Raw genomic sequence first — 21764 nt, forward strand, 5'->3', positions numbered from 1 at the left:
GCAGTAATGACTTCACTGCCTTAAGGCAAAGATCATATTTTAGGGATTAAATTGTAACCCTTAAACACTCATCTCTTTTCCTTGGACAGTGCTGGACACCACTCACATCTCTCCAAGTCCTTGTTTAAATTATTTTTAAAAAGAAGCAAAATCATTATTGGTTCATCAATTGTGACTCATGTAAGATGTTAATAACAAGGAAAACTGGTGGGGCATCTGGGAAATAAATCTCTTTACTTTCTACTCAATTTTTCTGTAAATTCAAAACTACTCTATAAAAAGTAAATTATGTTAATTAAAAACAAACCAAAAAGGCAAATATCATATCTGTTATTAGTTCTTGCTACATCTTAGTTGTGACAGAATCCATCAGTAAAAGTGGTAACATTACTAAAAGTATCAATAAGAGAAGTTTATAGTTAAAAATAAAACTTAATGTTTCCTCTTTTAGTAGTCATTCATTATCCACCTCTTTTTAAGTAACATATGGAAAACTTAAGCATGAAAAGGTCGTTTTTATTCCATGGTCATTGGGGCGGGCAATGGGCAATTATTGGTGGCATTCTGATGCTAATGGCAGAAATACTCCATATATTTTTATAGACTATTGCCAGTTTTGAGAATATTTTCTTTTCCTAATTTCAGGTTGGGTGGGACTATATCAGCATACAAGATAGTACCAGATGAAATAGAAGAAATCAAGGTATAGTATGCCATTTTTCATCTCTAAGAAGACTTAGTATCTTGCCGGGTAGGTGGGGGAAGGATTGCTTTTTCTTTATACTATTGAATGTTTGGGTGTGTTGGGATCTCATTTAATACAGTTATCTATTTTAATTAAAAAATATAAGGTAATTCCCATCAGATTTCAATCACCATTATCAATGCATTTCTTGAAAATTATTTGGAAGATTAAAAAGGAACACTTCATGTGAAATTCATTGAAAATCTATTTAAGAAACACTATATATAGCATTAGTGTGCATAATGGATTATCTTTCTATCTTGTTTTAATTTATTTTCCCTGTAGGCTTTCACTAATTATAAATACCAATCTTCTAGAAAATATTTTCTGGTTCCACTGAAAACACAGTATGCCAATTGCAATTTAAAGTTTGTAGTACGTGGGGCACCTGGGTGGCTCAGTCGTTAAGTGTCTGCCTTTGGCTCAGGTCATGATCCCAGCGTCCTGGGATCAAGCCCCGCATCGGGCTCCCTGCTCAGCGGGAAGCCTGCTTCTCCGTCTCCTGCTCCCCTTGCTTGTATTCCTTCTCTTGCTGTGTCTCTCTCTCTCTGTCAAATAAATAAATAAATAAATCTTTAAAAAAATAAAATAAAATTTATAGTACATTAAATGAAAACTTGACCTTACTCTTTGAAAATTACATAATCTGCATTCTTCTGTTGTTAACATTTTACCCAGTCCTATGGACTGTTAGTCTTCTGGCATATCATGTGGCCCTTCCCCAAGAGCAATTTACAATCTAATCAGAACTGAACTTATTATCTATTATATAAATAAAATTTAACAACTTGATAGCAATAATCAAGGATAGCAATACTGAGTTAAATTGTTAACAATGACATTTAAAGATCCAAACAAATCATCAAGCTTGATTTAATCAAGCTTTCCAAAATCAAGTTCAATAAATTCAAATCTTAGTCAATAATTGTTCATTTGCTCACATTATTTTCAAATCAGTTAATGTCATTGGTCTTTATTATGTAATATACTATTAGTTTCAATATGTCTGGTGTTCTGTATAGCCAATATCAGAAATTAATCCAATAATTATATTCTAGCAGGGAAAAAAAAAACAGGAGTGTGAAAAGACCCATTCCAACTTTATATATATTCATAAAATACTTTGGTTGACAGAAACCTTAAGTCCAATCCAGCTTGTGTTGCTATTAACTTAAAGAGGAGATATAAGAGAAGGAATAAGTTTGAGAGGAAAGAGGGTAAGTTTTGGACTTATAAATTTGAGGTCCCTCTCAGGTAACCAAATACCCATTAAGTCATTGGTTAAATCAGCCAGAACCTCAGAAGAAAGATAATTTTATCTTTCAGTTGATACTGGGATTTGTCCTTATCCAAGAATTACTTGAGGGCATGCTAGTTAATGGAATCACCTAAAAAAGCTCTATGAAGTAATAGCAGTAGACCAAAACTGTTGACCTGTCCAAGAACCACAGGATTCATATATTTTTTTATTAGTTTAATTAATTAGAAGAAACATTGCTATGTTTTATAGTGACTTTTCTCTAAAGAAATAATTTTTTCATTGTGTTTTTTGAAATTCTAGAATTATAAGAGTTGTCCCTCAGGAGATTCCTTCAAAAAAACATGATTCATGATGACATTACTATATGATTTTTTTAAAATTAATTACTGGAATTATATCTAAAACAGCTTCAGAGAGTTTGAAGCCTGAGGCATAAAAGATATGAAATTGATTCTTGTTTCAAAAGCGTTAGAAGAAAACTTGCTATAAAATATTTCATCAACATTTATTTGATGGCACCATTATCATTTTCAACTGAAATCAGATATAATCTTTTTGTTTTGATTGGAGAAAATGTGAAACATCTGGTTGTAATGTTCATTTTAGTTGGCAAATAACTGAGTAATTTTAAATTATCTGAATAGTAAAATTGAGTTTAAATTTGAAATACATCCACAATATACCATGTATAAATAAATACACGTGTATTTTTATTATTAAAATATGATTGATTAATAAAACATAATTCAATTTTTACAAAGTATGGTAATCTTCACAATATTTCTAGCACCAGAAATTATTATTTAGTTCATACATAGTTTGAATTAAGCATTTGTTGATTGATTACAATAAATCACCACATAGCGGATGGATGGCCAAAAGCTTAAGAGGTAAAGTGCAAATGCATTCCTGGCCCAATCATGACCATCTGTTCCACCCAAGATCCTGAGTTCTTATTATTTCATTTAGTTTTATTTTTATACACATCCCTAAATATTATAATTTATTTGTGTTTCTCTTTGAATTTTATATGAATTGAATCACAATGTATACATTCTCTTGTGCCTTCTTTGGTTCAACACCGTGAGATTTATTCATATTGTTATCTATAACTAAGATTTTGGGGGGGTTTGTTATTATTTTTTTTTTTTCTGTAAAATACTCCATTGTGCCACAAATTATTGAGACATCCTACTCTTGAGGGACATTCACCTTGCTTCCATCTGGAGCTATTATGAAAAATGATGGTATAAAATCTTATAAAAGCATCCTGTGTAAGAGTTTCTTTGAGGTATATACTGAAAAATGGAATTCCTGAGTTTTAAGTAATGTGTATTTTCAACTTTTCTGTATGAAATCGAACTGTTTTCCAAATAGTTATGGCAGGTATACTACCACCTTGGGTGTGTTTATTTTAAATAGAAGTGTTTAAATATTCTTTATCTGTAATTTATATTGGTATAAATTTATTTTTATATATGGGATGACTAAACTTACAAAATATTTTTCAAATGTATTTTTATTTTCCCAGCCCAATTTATTGAAAAAAACAAAAAAACAAATTGTCCCCCCCTGGTTTGAATTGCCTCATTTATTATATACTAAATTTTCATATGCCTTGATACACACATACACATATATAAGTCTGTCTTTTCCTGAACTTTTGATTCACCTATCTATTTATTCCATTGCTAGCACCATACTGTTTTGGTTATAGTGCTTTTTTTTAACATAATAGGAAAGGTTTGTGGGGTTTTTTTATACTGTTGGCTCATATATTAATTGCTTCAGGTAATATTATAGTAAGTTTATCAAGTTTCAAAAGTATTCCTACTGAGGAAACTTGTGGTGCTAGCCAAATACAGTAGCTCTGTTCTTCCCAAATCTTTTCTTTTACGACTAAAAATTCCTGGACATTATAAAATAAACAAGCATAGAAAGACTCTGAAGGAGGAAGAAGAAATCAGACTTTCTAAGGACTTCAGGACTTGAGGAATGACACAGCAATGACTTAGCTGGGTTTCCTTTTTGCCTCCTATTTAATCTCAACAGGACACTGATGAAGGCTCCGATCTGGAAACACCAACAAGCACAGACAAAACAAAACAAAACAAAAACACTTAGGAAATCCTGTCATTCAAGCCATAGGACCCAGGATAGGGGTGTACTAACAGAACAAAAGCCTTTGGCAATACTCATCTTACTCCAGCCAAACACCAATGGGGAAACTACTTAGTTCCCCCACAGTTTTAGCGCAGCCAAGCAGGAAGCTGATCTTCCACCTCACCCCTGCTACCCACAGAAGCAGATGGCAAAGCTTTGAATCCCTCCCCTGGTAGTGTTTATTGGCAGGACGGGTGGGGAGCTGTTCAGTCTCCCACACTCCCACAAAATAGACAGTGCTCTGATTTCCCTGGTAGGATAGGATCTTCCATCAGCTCACGGGAAACAGGCTGTGTTCTGCTTTCTATGACAGGATATTGTTAGTGGACTCCAGTGATGAGCTGAGTCTCTACCCCCACCCAGCAGCAGTAAGACTAAAGAGACCACGCACGGTGGAGCTACTCACCACTCTCCTTTACCTTCCCTTTCCTGTGTCTCTGAGGCCTATAAGGGAGATGCGACTCCATCCCTGTCTGCATCAATAAGGCTGAATGAGATGGGGATAATTGATAATTCCGTTCTTGGTAAGTTTTAACCTTCTACTTCCCCTCTTGGTGTCAGCGGGGCCCAGCAGGGAGGTGAACATCTATCGCTACCAATAATGTGAAGCAAACGGGTGCCCCACTTTTTGGCCAAGAGAGGACCTAAACTTCTACCCTACTGTCTTTAATGAAGCAGTATAAATGAGTGCCTCAATTTTGCCAGAGTGGTGTCAGTGGGACCCAGAAAGAAGCTGAACATATATATTTATATTGCCCTCATACAATATTATAACAAAGGGACATCTGCTAAAAAAGATTAAATAAGATTGAGAGTTTCATAATATCCAAAATGTCCTGGGTACAGTAAAAAATCATCATACCAAGAACAAGGAAAATCACAACTTCAGTGGGGAAAAAAAAAAAAAAAACAGTCAACAGATAACAACACAAAGATGAATCAGATGTTAGAATTATCTGACAAAGATTTCAAAGCAGTTATCATAAAAATGCTTCAACAAGCAATTACTAATTTTCTTGAAACAAATGAAAATAGAAATTACAAAAAGGAACAAAATGTTAATTACAGAACTGAAAAGTACACTCACCAATATAAATGGCTGATTGGGGGAGGGTGGTGGAAAACAGTTGTGCCAGAAGGAAGTGGAACAACATTTTTCAAGTGCTGATATAAAGAACTGTCAATCACAAAGTCCAAATCCAGTGAAATTATTCTTCAGTAATCAAAGGGAAATGAGGACACATTCAAACAAAAGAAAACTTAAAGAATTTGTCTCGAAAAAACCTACCCTGTATGAATGGATAAATAAATTCTCCAAAGAGAATTGGAGAGGAAATGAAAAAACTTAAGAAAAAAAAGGAGGGGAAAAGGAAGATGATAACAGAAAAGTGCTTGAAACTTCAGAAAGGAAAGAAAAACAGCAGAATAGATAAATATAGTAGACTGTCTTTTCTTATGGTTTTCTTAAGTCACATTTGACGGTTGAAGCAAAAATTTTAACACTGTATGATGTGGTGCACAATGCATGTAGAGTAAATAACACAATATTTAAAATGTAGCAACGTAAAGGGTGACTAAATGGAAGTAAATTTTCTGCATTTCACTTGAAATGATAGATGTTAATGCAAGTAGACTGCAATAAGTCATATTTGTAATTATAATATAGAAAGCATCCACTCAAAGCAACCACTAGAAACAATGTACAAAACGATATACTCAAAAACACTGTAAATTAAGATGGAATCCTAAAGTTTGTTCAAGTAATCCCCAATTAGGAATGAGAAACAAGACAGAAACAGAAGACAAATAATAAAATGACACGTTTAAGTCCTAAGATATCAGTAATTACCTTAAATATAAATAATTTAAATATACCAGTGGAAAGACAGAAATTGACATAATGGGTTTTTAGAAATCCAATATATGTCATTCTCAAGAAACTCATTTCAAAAACAATGACATAGGTGGATTGAAAGTAAAAAGATATACTATGAAAATATTAATTTTTAGAGAAGAGGAAAGTTCTCAAGTCAGTAATTCATATTTCTTTCTCAAGAAACTAGAAAAAGATGAGCCAGATATTGTCAAAGCAAGACCAGTAATACTCAAGAATTGGTATCAGTGAAATTGAAAACAGTAAAACAATGGGGAAAAATCAATGGAATAAAAAGCTGACTCTTAAAAACTCAATAAAATTGATACACACTAGACTAAAAAAGATAAAGGAGAAAAGATAAAATTACTGATACCAGGATTGAACAAAGACTATCACTACAAATCTTCCATCAATTAAATGGATAATTAGAAAATACTATGAAAAATTTTATACTCATAAATTGGACAGCTTAGCAGAAGTGGACCACTTCCTCAAAACCCACAAACTACCAAAATTAACCAAGACCAAGTAGACATTATGTGTAGTCTTATAACCATGAAAGACATTAAATTCATGATGAAAAATCTCCTAAAAAACAAATCTGCATGCCAGATGGTTTTACTGGAGAACTCTACCAAACATTAAAGAAGAATTGACATCAGTTTTAGTCAGTCTTTTCCAGAAAATACAAGGGGAGGAAATACTACCCACCTTATTTTATGAGGCTAGTATTACTCTGCTAAGAAATCAGAAAAACATAGTACAAAAAATGAAAACTGCAGACCAGTACTTACCATGAACTCAAAATCTACAGATATTACCAAATCAAATCCAACAAGGTATTAAAAAAATTATAAACCACTACCAAATGAGATTTATTTGAGGCATGCAAAACTTGTCCAATATGGGAAAAGTAATCAGTCTAATCCACCATATCAACAAGCTAAAGAAGAAGGATTGTATGATTATATCAATTGATGTAGAAAAAATGTTTGACAAAATCAAAAAATCCATTCATGATAAAAAAAAAAAACTTTCAGCAAACTAGGAATAGAGGGAAACTTCCTGAACTTGATAAAGAACATCTACAAAAAACTTATTGCTAAAAACATACTTAATGGTGAAAAAAAATGAATGCTCTCCTTTAAGATCAGGAGCAAAGCAAGGTTGTCTGCTGTCACTACTTTTTTCCAACTGAGTACTAGAAATTTTAAGTAGTACAGTAAGGCAAGAAAAGTATTAAAAGGCACAAAGGTTGGCAAGTAAGAAACAAAACTCCCTATTTGCAGATTGTATGATTGTCTATATAGAAAAAAGTATCTACAGAAAAATTCCTACAACTAGTAAGTCAAGTGAGTTAATTTGGGGAATGTAAGCAACACACACACACACACACACACACAACTCCAGTTGCATTTTTATATGCTCACAACAGTTGGAAACTGAAATTTAAAACAGTACTATTTACCATCACTCCAAATAAAGTTGAATACTTAGGCATACACTGAAGAACACACATATGTTAATCTGTATGCTGAAAACTACAAAATGCTAAAGAAATAAAGGAACACCTAAAAAAATGGGCAGACAAGCTATATTCATGAATTGAGAGATTGAACACACTAAAGATGTCAGTTCTTCCCATATTGATATATATAGTTTTATGCAATTCCTATCAAAAACCCAACGTTTTCTTGTAGACATACAATTATGTAAATTTATTCTAAAATTATATGGAAAAGCCTAGGTCCTAGGACAGTTAACACAATTTTGAAAAAGAACAAAGTGGAAGGACTATCCAATGATACTCTATCCAGTGATGAGGTTTACAGTAATCAAGACAGTGTAGTTTTGGTAGAAAGACAGACATGTCAAACAGAATAGACAACCCATAAGACTTACACAGATATGTTCTTTATTTTTAAGATTTTATTTATTTATTAGAGAGAGAGAGCATGCACAAGCAGGGGGAGCAGCTGGCAGAGGAAGAAGTAGGCTCCCCACTGAGCAAGGAGCCCGATGCGGGACTCGATCCCAGGACCCTGGGATCATGACCTGAGCCGAAGGCAGACGCTTAACCGACGGAGCCACCCAGGTGTCCCCACAGATATGTTCAATAGATTTTTTAATAAAGCTGCAAAAGCAATTCAATGAATAACCTTTTCAACAAATGATGTTGGAACCATTGGATATCCATAACCCTAAAAAATGAACCTCAACCTAAATCTCACACCTTGTACAAAAAATAACTCAATTTTAGCCATTCTGAGTGGTGTGAGGTGCTATATCATTTAGTTTTGATTTGTATTTCCCTGATGATGAGTTATGTTGAGCATCTGTTCAGGTGTCTGTTAGGTATCTGGATGTCTTTAGAAAAATGTCTATTCATGTCTTCTGCCCTTTTCTTAACTGGAGTATTTGTTTTTTGGGTGTTGAGTTTGATAAGTTCTTTATAAATTTTAGATACTAACCCTTTATCAGATATGTCATTTGCAAATATCTTCTGCCATTCCATAGGTTGCCTTTAAGTTTTTGTGATTGTTTCCTTCACTGTGCAGAAGCTTTTTATCTTGATGAAGTCCCAATAGTTTATTTTTACTTTTATTTCCCTTGCCTCAGGAGACATATCTAGTAAGAAGTTGCTACAGTTGATGTGAAAGAGGATACTTCTGTGTTCTCCTCTAGGATTTTGATGGATTCCTTCCTCACATTTAGGTCTTTCATCCATTTTGAATTTATTTTTGTATATGGTGTAAGAAAGTGGTCCAGTTTCATTCTTTTGCATGTTGCTGTCCAGTTTTCCCAACAACATTTGTTGAAGAGACAGTCTTTTTTCCATTAGAGATTCTTTGTCGAAGATTAGTTGGCCATATAGTTGTGGGTTCATTTCTAGGTCTTCTATTCTGTTCCATCAATCTGTGTCTGTTTTTATGCCAGTACCATATTGTCTTGATCACCACAACTTTGTGATATAACTCGAAGCCTAGAATTGTGATGCTTCTAACTTTGCTTTTCTTTTTCAAGGTTGCTTTGGCTATTCGGGGTCTTTTGTAGTTCCATATAAATTTTAGGATTGTTTGTTATAGCTCTGTGAAAAATGCTTGTGTTATTTTGATAGAGATTGCATTAAATGTGTAAATTGCTTTGTTTAGTACAGACGTTTTAACAATATTTGTTCTTCCAATCCATGAGCCCAGAATGTTTTTTCTATTTTTGTGCCTTCTTCGATTTCTTATATTTTTTAGTTTAAAGGCCTTTCATCTCTTTGGTTAAATTTATTCCTAGGCATTTTATTCTTTTGAATGCAATTATAAGGGGGATTGTTTCTTGATTTCTTTTTCTGATAATTCGTTATTAGTGTATAAATTTAACAGATTTTTTTGCATAATAATGTCATATCCTGAAGCTTTACTGAATTATCTTATTCTAATAATTTTTGGGTGCAGTATTAGGGTTTCTATACATAGTATGTCATCTGCAAATAGTGATAGTTCTCCTTCTTCCTTTTCAGTTTGGGTACCTTTTCTTACCTAATTGCTGTGGCTAAGGCTTTTAATACTACTTCAAATAAAACCAGTACGTGCTGATATCCTTGTCTTATTCTTGATCTTAGATAAAAAGCTTTGAGCTTTTCACTTATTGAGTATGATATTTGCTATCGGTGTGACATATATGGCCTTTATTATGTTGAGATACACTCCCTCTATACCCACTTTGTTGAGGGCTTTTATCATAAGTGGAGATTGTATTTTGTCAAATGCTTTTTGTGCATATATTGAGATGATTATGTGATTTTTCTTTCATTTTTTAATGGGTATAATGTTGATTAATTTGTGTTTGTTGAACCATTCTTGTATCCCTGGAATAAAGCCCCACTTTGATCGTGGTGTGTGATCTTTTTAATGTATTACTGAATTCAGTTTGCTAATATTTTGTTCAAGATTTTTGCATCTCTATCAATATTGGATTATAATTTTTATTTTTTGCAGTGTCCTTTTCTGGTTTTGGTGTCAGGGTAATGCTGGCCTTGTAAAATGAGTTTGAAAGCATTTCTTCCTATTCAACTTTTTGGAGAAGTTTGAGAAGGATAGATATTAAATCATTTTTGAATGTTTGATAGAATTCACCAGTGAAGCCATGGGATCTTTTTCTTTGGGGGATGTTTTTGATTACTGATTCAATCTCCTTACTTGTGATCACTTTATTTATGTTTTCTGTTTCTTCCTGATTCAGTCTTTAAGATAGTATATATTTAGGAATTTATCTTTCTTTCCCCCCCAGGTTGTCCAATTTGTTGGCATGTAATTGTTCGTAGTAATCTCTTATGATCCTCTGTAGTTCTGTGGTATAAGTTGTAACTTCTCCTCTTCATTTCTGATTTATTTGAGCCTACTCTCTTTTTTCCCGGGGGAATCTAGCTAAAGTTTTATCATTTTTGTTTATTTTTTTCAAAGAACCAGCTCTTAGTTTCACTGATCTTTCTTTTTGTCTTTTTAGTCTTTATTTCATTTATCTCATTCTGTTATTTATTGAATCCTTCCTTATACTACCATTGGGCTTGGTTTGTTCTTTTTCTAGTTCCTTTACCAGTATAAATTTAGATTGTTTGAGATTTTTCTTGTTTCCTCAAGTAGGCTTGTATTGCTATGAATATCTCTCTTAGAACTGCTCTTGCTGCATGCAATAGATTTTGGTATTTCCTTTTTTTGTTTTCATTTTTCTCCATTTTTTTTTTACTTCTTTTTATTTCTTTGATGACCCAGCGGTTGTTCAGTAGTATTTTGCTTAATCTCCATGTATTTGTAATGTTTTCCAATTTCCTTCTTGTAATTGATTTCTAGTTTCACATCATTGTGGTAGGAAAAGATGCTTTATATGATTTCAGTCTTCTTGAATTTATTGAGACTTATCTTATGGCCTAACATGTGGAGTATCCTGGAGAATGTTCCATGTGCACTTGAGAAGAATGTATATTTGCTGCTTTTGGATGGAGAGTTCTATATATATTAAGTCCATCTGATCTAATATGTTATTTAAGACTGGTACTTCCTTATGATTTTCTGTCTAGATAATTTATCTTTTGATGTAAGTAGGGTGTTAAAAGTCCCCTACTATTATTATATTGGTGTCAATTTCCCCCTTTAGGTCTGCTGATAATAGCTGTATTATTTTGGTGCTCCTGTTTTGGGTGCTTATACATTTATAAATGTTATATCTTCCTGCTGCATTATCATTATGTAATGTCCTTCTTTGTCTTTTGTTGCAGTCTTTGTTTTAAAATCTGTTTTGTCTGATGTGCGTATAGCTATACTATTTGCATTTACATGGAATATCTTTTTACATCCCTTCATTTTCAGTCAGTGTATGTCTTTACGTCCAAAGTGAGTCTCTTGTAGAAAGTATGTAGATGAGTCTTGTTTTTTTTTGTCCTTTCAGTCACTCTACATCTTTTGATTGGAGCATTTAGTCCATTTTCATTTAAAGTAATTATGGATGGGTATATACTTCTTGCCATTTTGTTCTTTGTTTTCTGGCTGTTTTTGTAGTTCCTCTCTGCTGCTTCTCTCTTGCGGTTGTTGTCTTTCTTTAGTGTTATGTTTAGATTACTTTTATATTATCTTTTGTGTATTACTATAAGTTTTTGCTTTGTGGTTACCGTGAGGTTCACATATAACATTCTAAGTATAGAACTGTCTATTTAGGTTGATAGCAACTTAAATTTGAATACATTCCCAAACTATATTTTTACAACTTCTCCCTAAGTTTTATGTTATTATTTTTTATTTACTTATTTTTAAGTTTTTTTTATTTAATTGACAGAGAGATAGAGAGAGCCAGAGAGCACAGCCAGGGGAATGGCAGAGGGAAAGGGAGAAGCAGGCTCCCCGCTGAGCAGGGAACCCAATGCGGGGCTCGATCCCAGGCCCCTGGGATCATGACCTGAGCTGAAGGTAGACGCTTAACCAACTAAGCCACGCAGGCGCCTCAAGTTTTATGTTTTTAAAGTCACATTTTATCTCTTTTTATTGTATGTGTGCCTTAACCAATTATTTTAGTTTAATTTTGTTACTTTTGTTTTTTACCCTTCACAGTAGATTCACAAGTGACTTATCTACTATCTTTACTATATAGTTATCTTTTCTGGTGGGATTTTTACTTTTATATATTTTCTTGTTATTATTTAGTGCCATTTCTTTTCTGTTTAAAAAATTCCCTTTAACATTTCTTATAATGCCAGTTTATTGGTGATGAACACCTTAAGCTTTTGCTTATCTGAAAGATTCTTTATCTCTCCTTCAATTCTGAATGATAATCTTGTCAGGTAGGGATTTCTTAGTTTGAATTTCTTCTTTTAGGACTTCAAATATGTCATGCAACTTTCTTCTGACCTCAAAGTTTTGCCTGAGAAATCTGATAGCTTTATTGGGTTTCCCCTGTATTTAATAAGTTGCTTTTCTCTTGCTGCCTTTCAGATTCTCTCTTTATCTTTAACTTTTACATTTTAATTAGAATATGTCTTGATGGGTCTTTGGGTCCCTTTTTTTTCTTTTTTTAACTCTCTGGGCTTCCTGGACATGGATGTCTATTTCTTTCCCCATGTTAGAGAAGTTACAGCAGCTATTTCTTTTCTGTCCCTTTCTCTCTCTCTATCTCTTCTCCTTCACAAATGTTATCCCACTTAATGTTCTGTCGGTCTCTTAAGTTGTCTTCATTTAAAAAAATTCCTTTTTCTATTTGCTGCTCTATCTGGGTGAGTGCTAATGCTTTGTTTTCCAGCTCACTGATCCATTCATTCTTCGTTTCAGTAGTCAACTGTTGAACTCCTCTAGTGTATTTTTCAATTCAGTTACTGTATTCTTTAGTTCTGTGTCTTCTGTTTGATACTTTCTTATATTTTCTGTGTCTTTGTTAAAGATTTCACTGTGTCCTTCCATTCTTCTCCTGAGAGTTCAGTGAGCACCTTTATGGCCATTATTTTGATTTATTTATCAGATAATTTATCTCTATAACGTTAAGGCCTTTTTTGAGGTTTTGTCTTGTTTTCACAACTGGAAAATATTTATCTGTTTCTTCATTTTGCTTAACTCTCTGTTTACTTCTATGTATTAGGCAAAACAGCTACCTCCTCTCAGTCTTGAAGGAATTGTCTTATGTATGTGATGAACCTTTTCAATTACCCTTGCACTTGTTCTTGGTTATCTTTTGAACCTCTGTGATTGTCTAAATATGCTGATTTATTTTTGATATGTCCTTGTTTTTGAGGATCTTTCAAGACTTCTCAGTGTTCCAAGAGAAGGAATCTCATTTAGCATCTACTTTCAGGCTGAGCAGAAGACCCTCGGGCAGCAGCTTAATGGTTCAGTGTATTGTCTATTTTGGTAATTTTACATTTGCACTTGAAAAAGTCTGTGCCTTCTGCAGTGTTGGATTTAGTGTTGTATATAAATAACTATGAGGGAGATTTATATCTATTTCTCCTTTTAATTCTGTCAAATTCTTCCGTATATTTTTTGTAGCTCTGTTACTGTTTATAAATATTTTTATATCTGCTTATTGAATTGATTCTTTTATCAGTACAAAATATTCTTCATCTAACATTTCTTGCCTTATAGTCTACTTGGTTTGATATAATATTGCTACAACCACTTTACTTTGGTTGATGTTTGCATAGCATTTATTTTTCTATCATATACTTTTGTCCTTTCTTGTTATATTTAAAATATAAATGTCTCTTATAAGCATCTTCATACTTTTTCTGAAACACTTGTTTTTCACTTACAGCATGTAGGCCATTTACATTTATTATAATTATTAATATAGTCTTTATTGTTTGTTTCCTATTTGGCTCATTAGTTTCTGTCTCCTCTCCTTTTTTGTTGTCCTTTAGATTAATAGAGTAGCTTATATTATTTAGTTTTTTCCTTTTATTAATTTGTTACATGTAGTTTGAGTGGGCTTTGTTGTGGGGATTTTTTTGATTTTTTTATGGCTTTTTTTTTTTTTTTTTTTTTTTTTGGTGATTTATCCCAGGGTGCATTACAACTATGCACCTGTTACCTTTTTAATACTAATCATCACTTTTGCCATTTCCCATAGTAACTTGGGGGGATTTTTAAACATTTCTTTTGACTATTGCTTCTTCCCATTCTGTCTTCTCTTTTGGGGGTTTAATTATACAGATATTAGACCTTTTGAAAGTATGTTCCACATATATGGTTTGCCCTGCTTGTTCATTCTTCCTACTTTCTCTACATCAGTTTATACCTTTTTTGTTTATTTGTCTTTAATATTCTTGCATTCTACAGCATTTTTTCTTTTGACCTATGTTTACATTCTTTAATCCTAATAAACCTATCTATTTAGATCTGAGTTCCAGTATATTGTATGTGTCCATTTAATTTTTTTCTAGATTCTAATTTTCTGTTGAAATTCTTCATCATTTCATCTATTAAAAAAAAAAACTTTCTTCTATTTTCTTGAATGTATTAATTATGGTTTACTTTAAAGTTCTTGGCTGCAAACTCCCCAAGCATCTGTTATGGGGTTTTTTATCTGTGTGTTTGTTTTTGTTTTTGTTTTTTTTTATCTTAGTATTGGGTTCTATTTTCTTGCATGCCAAATAATTTTTATAAATTTATTTTATAGGTTAAAGAACCATATTGTTTGTCAATGATTTATCACTCATCATAGAATGTCTCCCTTTCTACTGATAGGCAGAACGTATGAGAAACTGATTACTCCAGTCCAGTCAGGAACTGATCTGGTTTAGAGCTGGATTGAGAATAGTGGGTTTACATCCCTTTATTCCTGAATGACAACAGGAGATTTAGCTCTGATAGGCATAGGGCCCAGCCTAGCTCTCTTACCTGCAGCCTAACCAATATAAGCCTCAAAAACTGGCAAATATCTTGAAGGGGAAACTAGCATTGTTCTATGGTCAGGCTTCCCTAGCAGGCCTTTGTTTTTTAAGCACCATGAAGAATGCAAAAGATTTTATTCTGTCTTTAATCTTGTTGTCTCATTTTACAGCCTTGTGTATAGCACCACAATCTAGTGGTTCTAAGGAGAAAAACAGCCATGTGTTTGAGTGTATTCAGATTTCTAATTTCTAAATGCCTAAAAGCTTTCTGGTTTATTTTCCTCCCAGTAGAGACTCTCCTCATGGAAAAGCTGATGGTCAGCCCTTTGACCCAAATCAGCAAATACCCCCAGTAAGGATGGGTTGCTGGGTAGATGTGAAAAGCTGGAGAATGTTAGTTTAACTCAGAAATGTTTTCCCATTTCTGGAATTTTACTTTGTCTAATTTATTGCTTCTGTAGTTCTCCTATGTCTTTAAAAGTAAGATTTTTGTAATTATCTGATTTTGTTTACTTGTTACTGTATGGTATTGACCTGCTGTGACCTACTGCATTCTGCCCAAAAGCAGGAATCCTTTTATATTTTTTTTAACTAATTATTGCCAGGATATGGAAAAGCTGTTTGGTTTGTGTATAAATCCTTTATTAGTGAAACACTTTTATTATATCTAGTAGTATATTAGTTGATTAAGCTTTATTAAAGTGAAATTATAAAGTAAAATCATTTTGCCAGAATTCTGGTGTGTTTGTTTAATGTTTGATCTATCAGGCACTGTTGTAAGTGCTTTACAAATGCTAACTTGTTTTAATTTTCATTAAAAAAAATAAGGTAGGTATTATTATTGTTCCTGTTCATAAGTGAGAAAAATGAGGCAAACAGAGTTTAAGTGATATGCCCAAAATCACACAGCAACTTGTGGTGGAACCAGATTCATACTCAGAATCTGGATCCTTTTATCATCATAAGAGTTGTATTAGCATAGATATAAAATATTATTCACCTAGTCTTTCTACATGAATACTGCAAACCCACTTAGAAACAGATTACTTCAATGTGTTACTTTCCGATACCCCCTTCATCTCTTTTTTCCCCCAAGTTTTTATTTAAATTCCAGTTGGTTAACATACAGTGTAATATTCATTTTAGGTATAGAATTTAGTGATTCAATACTTACATACAGTACCTGGTGCTCATTACAAGTGCCCTCCTTAATTGCCATCACCTATTTAACCCATCCCCCTACCCACCTCCCCTCTGATAACCGTCAGTTTGTTCTCTATAGTTAAGATCTGTTTCTTGGTTTTCCTGTCTTTTTTCCCCACACTGTGTTCATTTGTTTTGTTTCTTAAAATCCACATATGAGTGAAATCATATGGTATTTGTCTCCGACTGACTTATTTCACTTAGCATACTACTCTATCCATGTTGTGTCAAATGGCTGAGTAATATTCCACTCACACACATACACACATACATACATACACAGATACATATATATGGGTGTGTGTGTGTATATGCATATACACACACATACAGACACGCCACATCTTCTTTATCCAAGTCAGTGGGCATTTGGGCTCTTTCCATAATTTGGCTGTTGTTGATAATGCTGCTATAAACATCAGGGTGCATGTATCCCTTTGATTTATTATTTTTGTATCCTTTGGGTAAATACCTAGGAGTGCAATTCCTGGATCATAGGGTAGTTCTATTTTTAACTTTTTGAGGAACCTCCATACTGTTTTCCAGAGTGGCTGCACCAGTTTCCATTCCAACCAACAGCATAAGAGGGTTCCCCTTTCTCCACATCCTCGCCAACCCCTATTATTTCCTGTGTTAATTTAACCATTCTGACAGGTGTGAGGTGATATCTCAGTGTAGTTTTGATTTGTATTTCCCTGATGATGAGTGATGTTGAGCATCTTTTCATGTGTCTGTTGGCCATCTGTGATACTCCCCTCTTTTAATTGGAATGCTATTCCTAAATTTCCTTAAATCTCTCATTCACCCATTTATTTATTCAATAATAATAATAATAATGTATTTAACATTTGTTCTTTTTGTGTATTTAAATTCTGTTATGTCATCCAGTTTCATAGCTTTTGTTTGTGTTCTATTTCATAAGTAAAACTTTTTATTGAAGTATAATATTCTATATGAGTTGCAAATTAAGAAAAGTATACAAATTATAGGTATGAAGATAAATTATCACAAAGTGTAGTTATTGTTTTGTTCAAGTACATTTGGATTGTTTCCAGTTTGAGGCTAATATGAATAATGCTGCAATATATGATACTGAACATCTATTTTGGTGCACACATGTATACATAGACCTTAGATATTCACCTAACAGGCTAGATATGACCTAGAAATACTATTCATAGAGTATGGAAATGAATAATTTTACTAGATTCTAAAGTTTTCCCAAGTATATGTATATATTTATAGTCTCATCATCATTTTATGAGAACTCCAATTTGCTTCACATTCTCACTAACATTTAGTACTGTCAGGCTTTTTTCATTTTAACTGTTTCAAAATAGTGATACCAAAATTTGTTTTTAATTTCTGTTTTCCCAATAACTAATGATATTGAGCATCTTTTTACATATTTATTGACCATTTGGGTGTCCTCTCTTGTGAAGTGACTATACACGTCTTTCACTTTTAAAGGATTAGGTTAACTATATTTTTCTTATTTATTAATAGGTGTTCTCTAAATGTTCTGGATATGTGTCCTTTGTTTGATATATGTATTGCACATTTATTCTCCCACTCTATTGCTTCCCTGTTTACTTTCTTAAAAGTGTCTCTGATGAATAGAAATAACTTAATTTTAATATAGGTCATCTTGTCTATCTTTTCAGTTATATTTAGTAAATAAATATTTGTTGATTAAATGAATGACCTGAAGATGTTCATTGTCTAGTAGAAGAGACAATTTTATTTTATTATAAAATGTAATTTCTGTATTAAATATATGTATAAATTTTTTTTTTAGAGTACAGAGGAGACAGTGACTAACTCTGGCTAGAGAGTCAAGGAATTCTTCATAGAGAATATGATGGAAAGGACTTCTAAAGAAAAAAAATGTGAAAAATGACACTAAACATTAATAAACAATGTTTTTAGAGAAGTACAAATTGGCTGAAGTCGAGGGGTTATTAATAATTGCAGGAGATGAGGCTGAAAAATTAGGTTGGAGTCACATTGTAAATGATTTTAATGTCTTAGAGAGGGAAGCTTCTAAAAATTTTGAAGCAAAGACATTTCCAGATTTATTTCAGAGGATTTATTTTCCTTATCAAAATGAGTTTGAGGGAGGTATAGAGTCAGAGGTCGAATACTTAGGATACTGTATGCCAATCTGGATGAGCAATGATAAAGACAAGGTTCATGTCAGTGGCAACAGTAATGAAAGTATGGAAGGTATATCACAATAGTTAATAAAACAGGCTCTGCACCTTAATTGGATTGTGACCTTGTGTGTATTTTAACCATTCTGTGTTTTCCTAAAAATACAGATAACAAAAGCCTACCTTTGTTGAATTACAAGACCTACCTTGCTGTGAGAAGTAAATGTAAAGTACTTAGCACAGTACGTAGTACATAGTAAACACAATGACAGCTATGTGGTATGTTCCAAGTAGACTTGAGTAATGAGGAATAGAAATGGAGATTAATTCAGGTTTTTAGCTTAGACAACTTCATGGAAGATAATGCCAATCTCTGAGCTAAGGAATTCAAAGGAAGAATCCTATTTGGGGGGATTGATGAATGTTGGTGGTCTTTAAAACATACAAGTAAGATCCTGCTTTAAAAATGTATTCATTCTCCCAACCAAACAATTTAGTGCCTTTGTCTGATTTATCCACTGTTAGTGATTTTCTTTTTTTTTTTTTTTTTTAAAGATTTTATTTATTTATTTGAGACAGAATGAGAGAGTGAGCACATGAGAAGGGGGAGGGTCAGAGGGAGAAGCAGGCTCCCTGCCGTCAGGGAGCCCGATGCGGGACTCGATCCAGGGACTCCAGGATCATGACCTGAGCCGAAGGCAGTCGCTTAACCAACTGAGCCACCCAGGCGCCCCACTGTTAGTGATTTTCATCTTTCTCTTTTTTTTTCTGGTACTATTCACTTCATTGAGAGTTCCTTTTTCTATGCTATCTTCTCACAGTAAGAGAATCCAAGAGGAATAATAGGAAAAAATAAATATATTTTAAGTATAATAAATATTAAATTTATACAGGTCTTCTCTCTACTATATTTCTGATCATTTAGTTTCCCCCCGCTTCTTTTTTTACCCAGAACTTACTATTACTTATCGTATATTGTGGAATAGGTAATTTTCCTGTGGACATCAGAACCATTTCATTTCTAGTTCTTGACTCTCTGAAAAGATACCTGTATTTTTTGCTGCCTATAAATCAATGTTCTATATTTCTCTTACTAATTATTACATAATATTTATACAGAAGTATTTGCTAAAATTTTAACAGAACACTATACTTTCTTTAACTTACTAAAATCAATTTCCTCTGCTATTTTTACTAATAGACATTTAAATTATATTGTAACATCTTAAAGATTCTTTTTATCACTCAGATTCTAATGGAAAACAAAACCACAGTGATAGCTATTACTGTGTAAGACTTACTATAAATCAGACCTTTTATATTCCACAGAGTGCTAAATATCAGTGAATAAAGCTGTTCTAGATAGTTTTTGTTAAGGAAATTTTTAAGTAGAATTAAAGTAATTATATAATATATGTTATCCATGCTTAATTATTTGTCTAGCTATACTCAGCCTGGAATAAAATGTTCAAAGGAAAACCCATATCATATACAAAACTTGGTCAGAGGTTTATCACTGACATTTGAGAGAAGGTGATATAATTGTGACAGAAATTCTATTTCCTGCCCATTATATAATTTCAATCTGAAGGTGTATTTTTACGTCACGTTCTCACATTAGTATATACAGAAACTTGTAATAAATAATGTGGTTTGACCAAATATCTTTGCTTCCTTAAGAAGTTTCATAATGTGTGTGGATGTACACATGTGTGCATATAAACAGGGACCTATTTTTTTAAGTTTTTGTTCTGTATCCAGAATTATAGTAGATGCTTTTCATGTTCTCATTTACTTTATACTTTCTAACAGTGACCCAAGTTTCAAAGAGTTTTAGTAACTTGCCTATGGAACCAAAGCTAGTTAGTCGACTGGAACTGGAAGAACAGGCACCCAGATCTGTCTAACACCCTTTCCATTACCTCTTATTCTACCCCAGTGCCTCACAATTAGAAAATTTATAAAAGTAAATGTTGTTGGTTATAAATAAAAAAAAAAAAACTAAAAGTATAAATATTTATCAGTAGGGTTTTCAAATTAAAATATACAGACTATTGGTTGACCTAAAAATCATTATAGTGAGCTTATTCATGACATATTGTCAAAATGAAAAAACAAGTTAAAAATATCCGATTGTGTATGTGCATCTCTGTGTATCCATGTGTATTTATTTATGTATAGAAATTTGTGTGGAAGGATGATTAACATAAATTTAAAATGGGTTATTTTTGCTAAATTTTTAGTGATTTTCAATTCTTCATACCTTTTATGTTGATTGAATTATTTTTGTCTTTTTAATAAGTATGTTTTCTAGAATCATAAAAAATCACAGCCTATTCTCTTTTGGGGCCAAAAAATTAGAAGCAGAATAAAAAATAGAAATAGGTTAAAATACAAAACATTTATTTTTTCACCAACTATCATTTCTAGAACCTACTTTAAAATTATGAACAGATGATATATTTAATCAAATTTCTTTCACATAGCCACTTACTTTGTTTTTATATTGCCTGTTCTACAACAGTGAGTAGAATGCTTGGAATGCCAAACTCATAGAGGTGGTACTATATTTTATTGATAAATAAAATAATAAGTGTTTAACTTGCTTTACAGGGAAGTTCTATTCCAGTATTGCTCAGTAGCTCCTATCAGAAGCTCCTATCTGTTACCATAAATAGTTATAAACTCTAGATTAAACAAAAACATAACTATCTGAAAGCACTGGATAGTAACCAAAAGCATGAAGATTCTATCATTTGGAAGAAGGCTCTAGTTGAATATTACATATTTATAACTTTTAACCTGAGAGTAGGTCCCAGTCTGGACTACCTGGTAGCTAAAACCTACAAGCTTACTGGCTAGAAGAACAGAGTCTGGGACAACCACAACTGCTTTCAAGTTGGGAGGGGGGAGTAGATAACCTGTAAAGGAGATAGCCAAAGGGAGGAGCCTCAAATTCTGTAAATAAGCATAGGTTTCTGGCTGACTTCTGAACCATGAATGTGCTGGATAAACTACAGGCAGCACAATTAGGACTAAAGGAATTTAATTGAATTTTGAATTGCCATCCACTGCAGAACAGATGGAGTTTGCAATTCAGTCTACCCAAGTCATCTACTTACTAGAATAAAAACAAATCAACATTCTTCAAAACAATATAACAAAACCTAGTGTCTCTTCAATATATCATTCACCATGTCCAGAATACAGTCCAGAATTATTTAACATTAAAAAGCAAAAAAATGTGACCCATTCTCAAGGAAAAAGATAATCAACTGTCACTAACCCAAAGATGACCCAGCTATTTGAATTAACAAAGTTTTTTTTTTTTTTAATTAACAGATTTTTAAAGCAGTTCTATAACCAGGCTCAAGGAGTAAAGGAAAATAGCCTTGTAATGAATGATGAGATATAAAATCTTAGCAGAAAAAATAGAAAATATTAAAAAGAACCAAATCAAAATTGTAGAACTGAAAAGTATAATTGCTGGAAAGTGTTTTGAA

General features: G+C 32.8%; 1 protein-coding gene across 17 annotated transcripts in view; it reads left to right on the top strand.

Annotated features, from left to right (window-relative positions):
• GPHN (gephyrin) overlaps positions 1-21764 on the top strand; it is a 608525-nt gene that overhangs the window by 236410 nt on the left and 350351 nt on the right. For all 17 annotated transcript variants that reach the window (XM_032405331.1, XM_032405333.1, XM_032405334.1 and 14 more), the window contains exon 3: positions 646-703. In XM_032405331.1, the coding sequence (XP_032261222.1) occupies positions 646-703 (58 nt within the window). The remainder of the gene's footprint in view (positions 1-645; positions 704-21764) is intronic.

Source organism: Phoca vitulina, unplaced genomic scaffold (genome assembly GCF_004348235.1).
Source record: "Phoca vitulina isolate PV1807 unplaced genomic scaffold, GSC_HSeal_1.0 scaffold7, whole genome shotgun sequence".
In the NCBI taxonomy this organism is placed as follows: domain Eukaryota; kingdom Metazoa; phylum Chordata; class Mammalia; order Carnivora; family Phocidae; genus Phoca; species Phoca vitulina.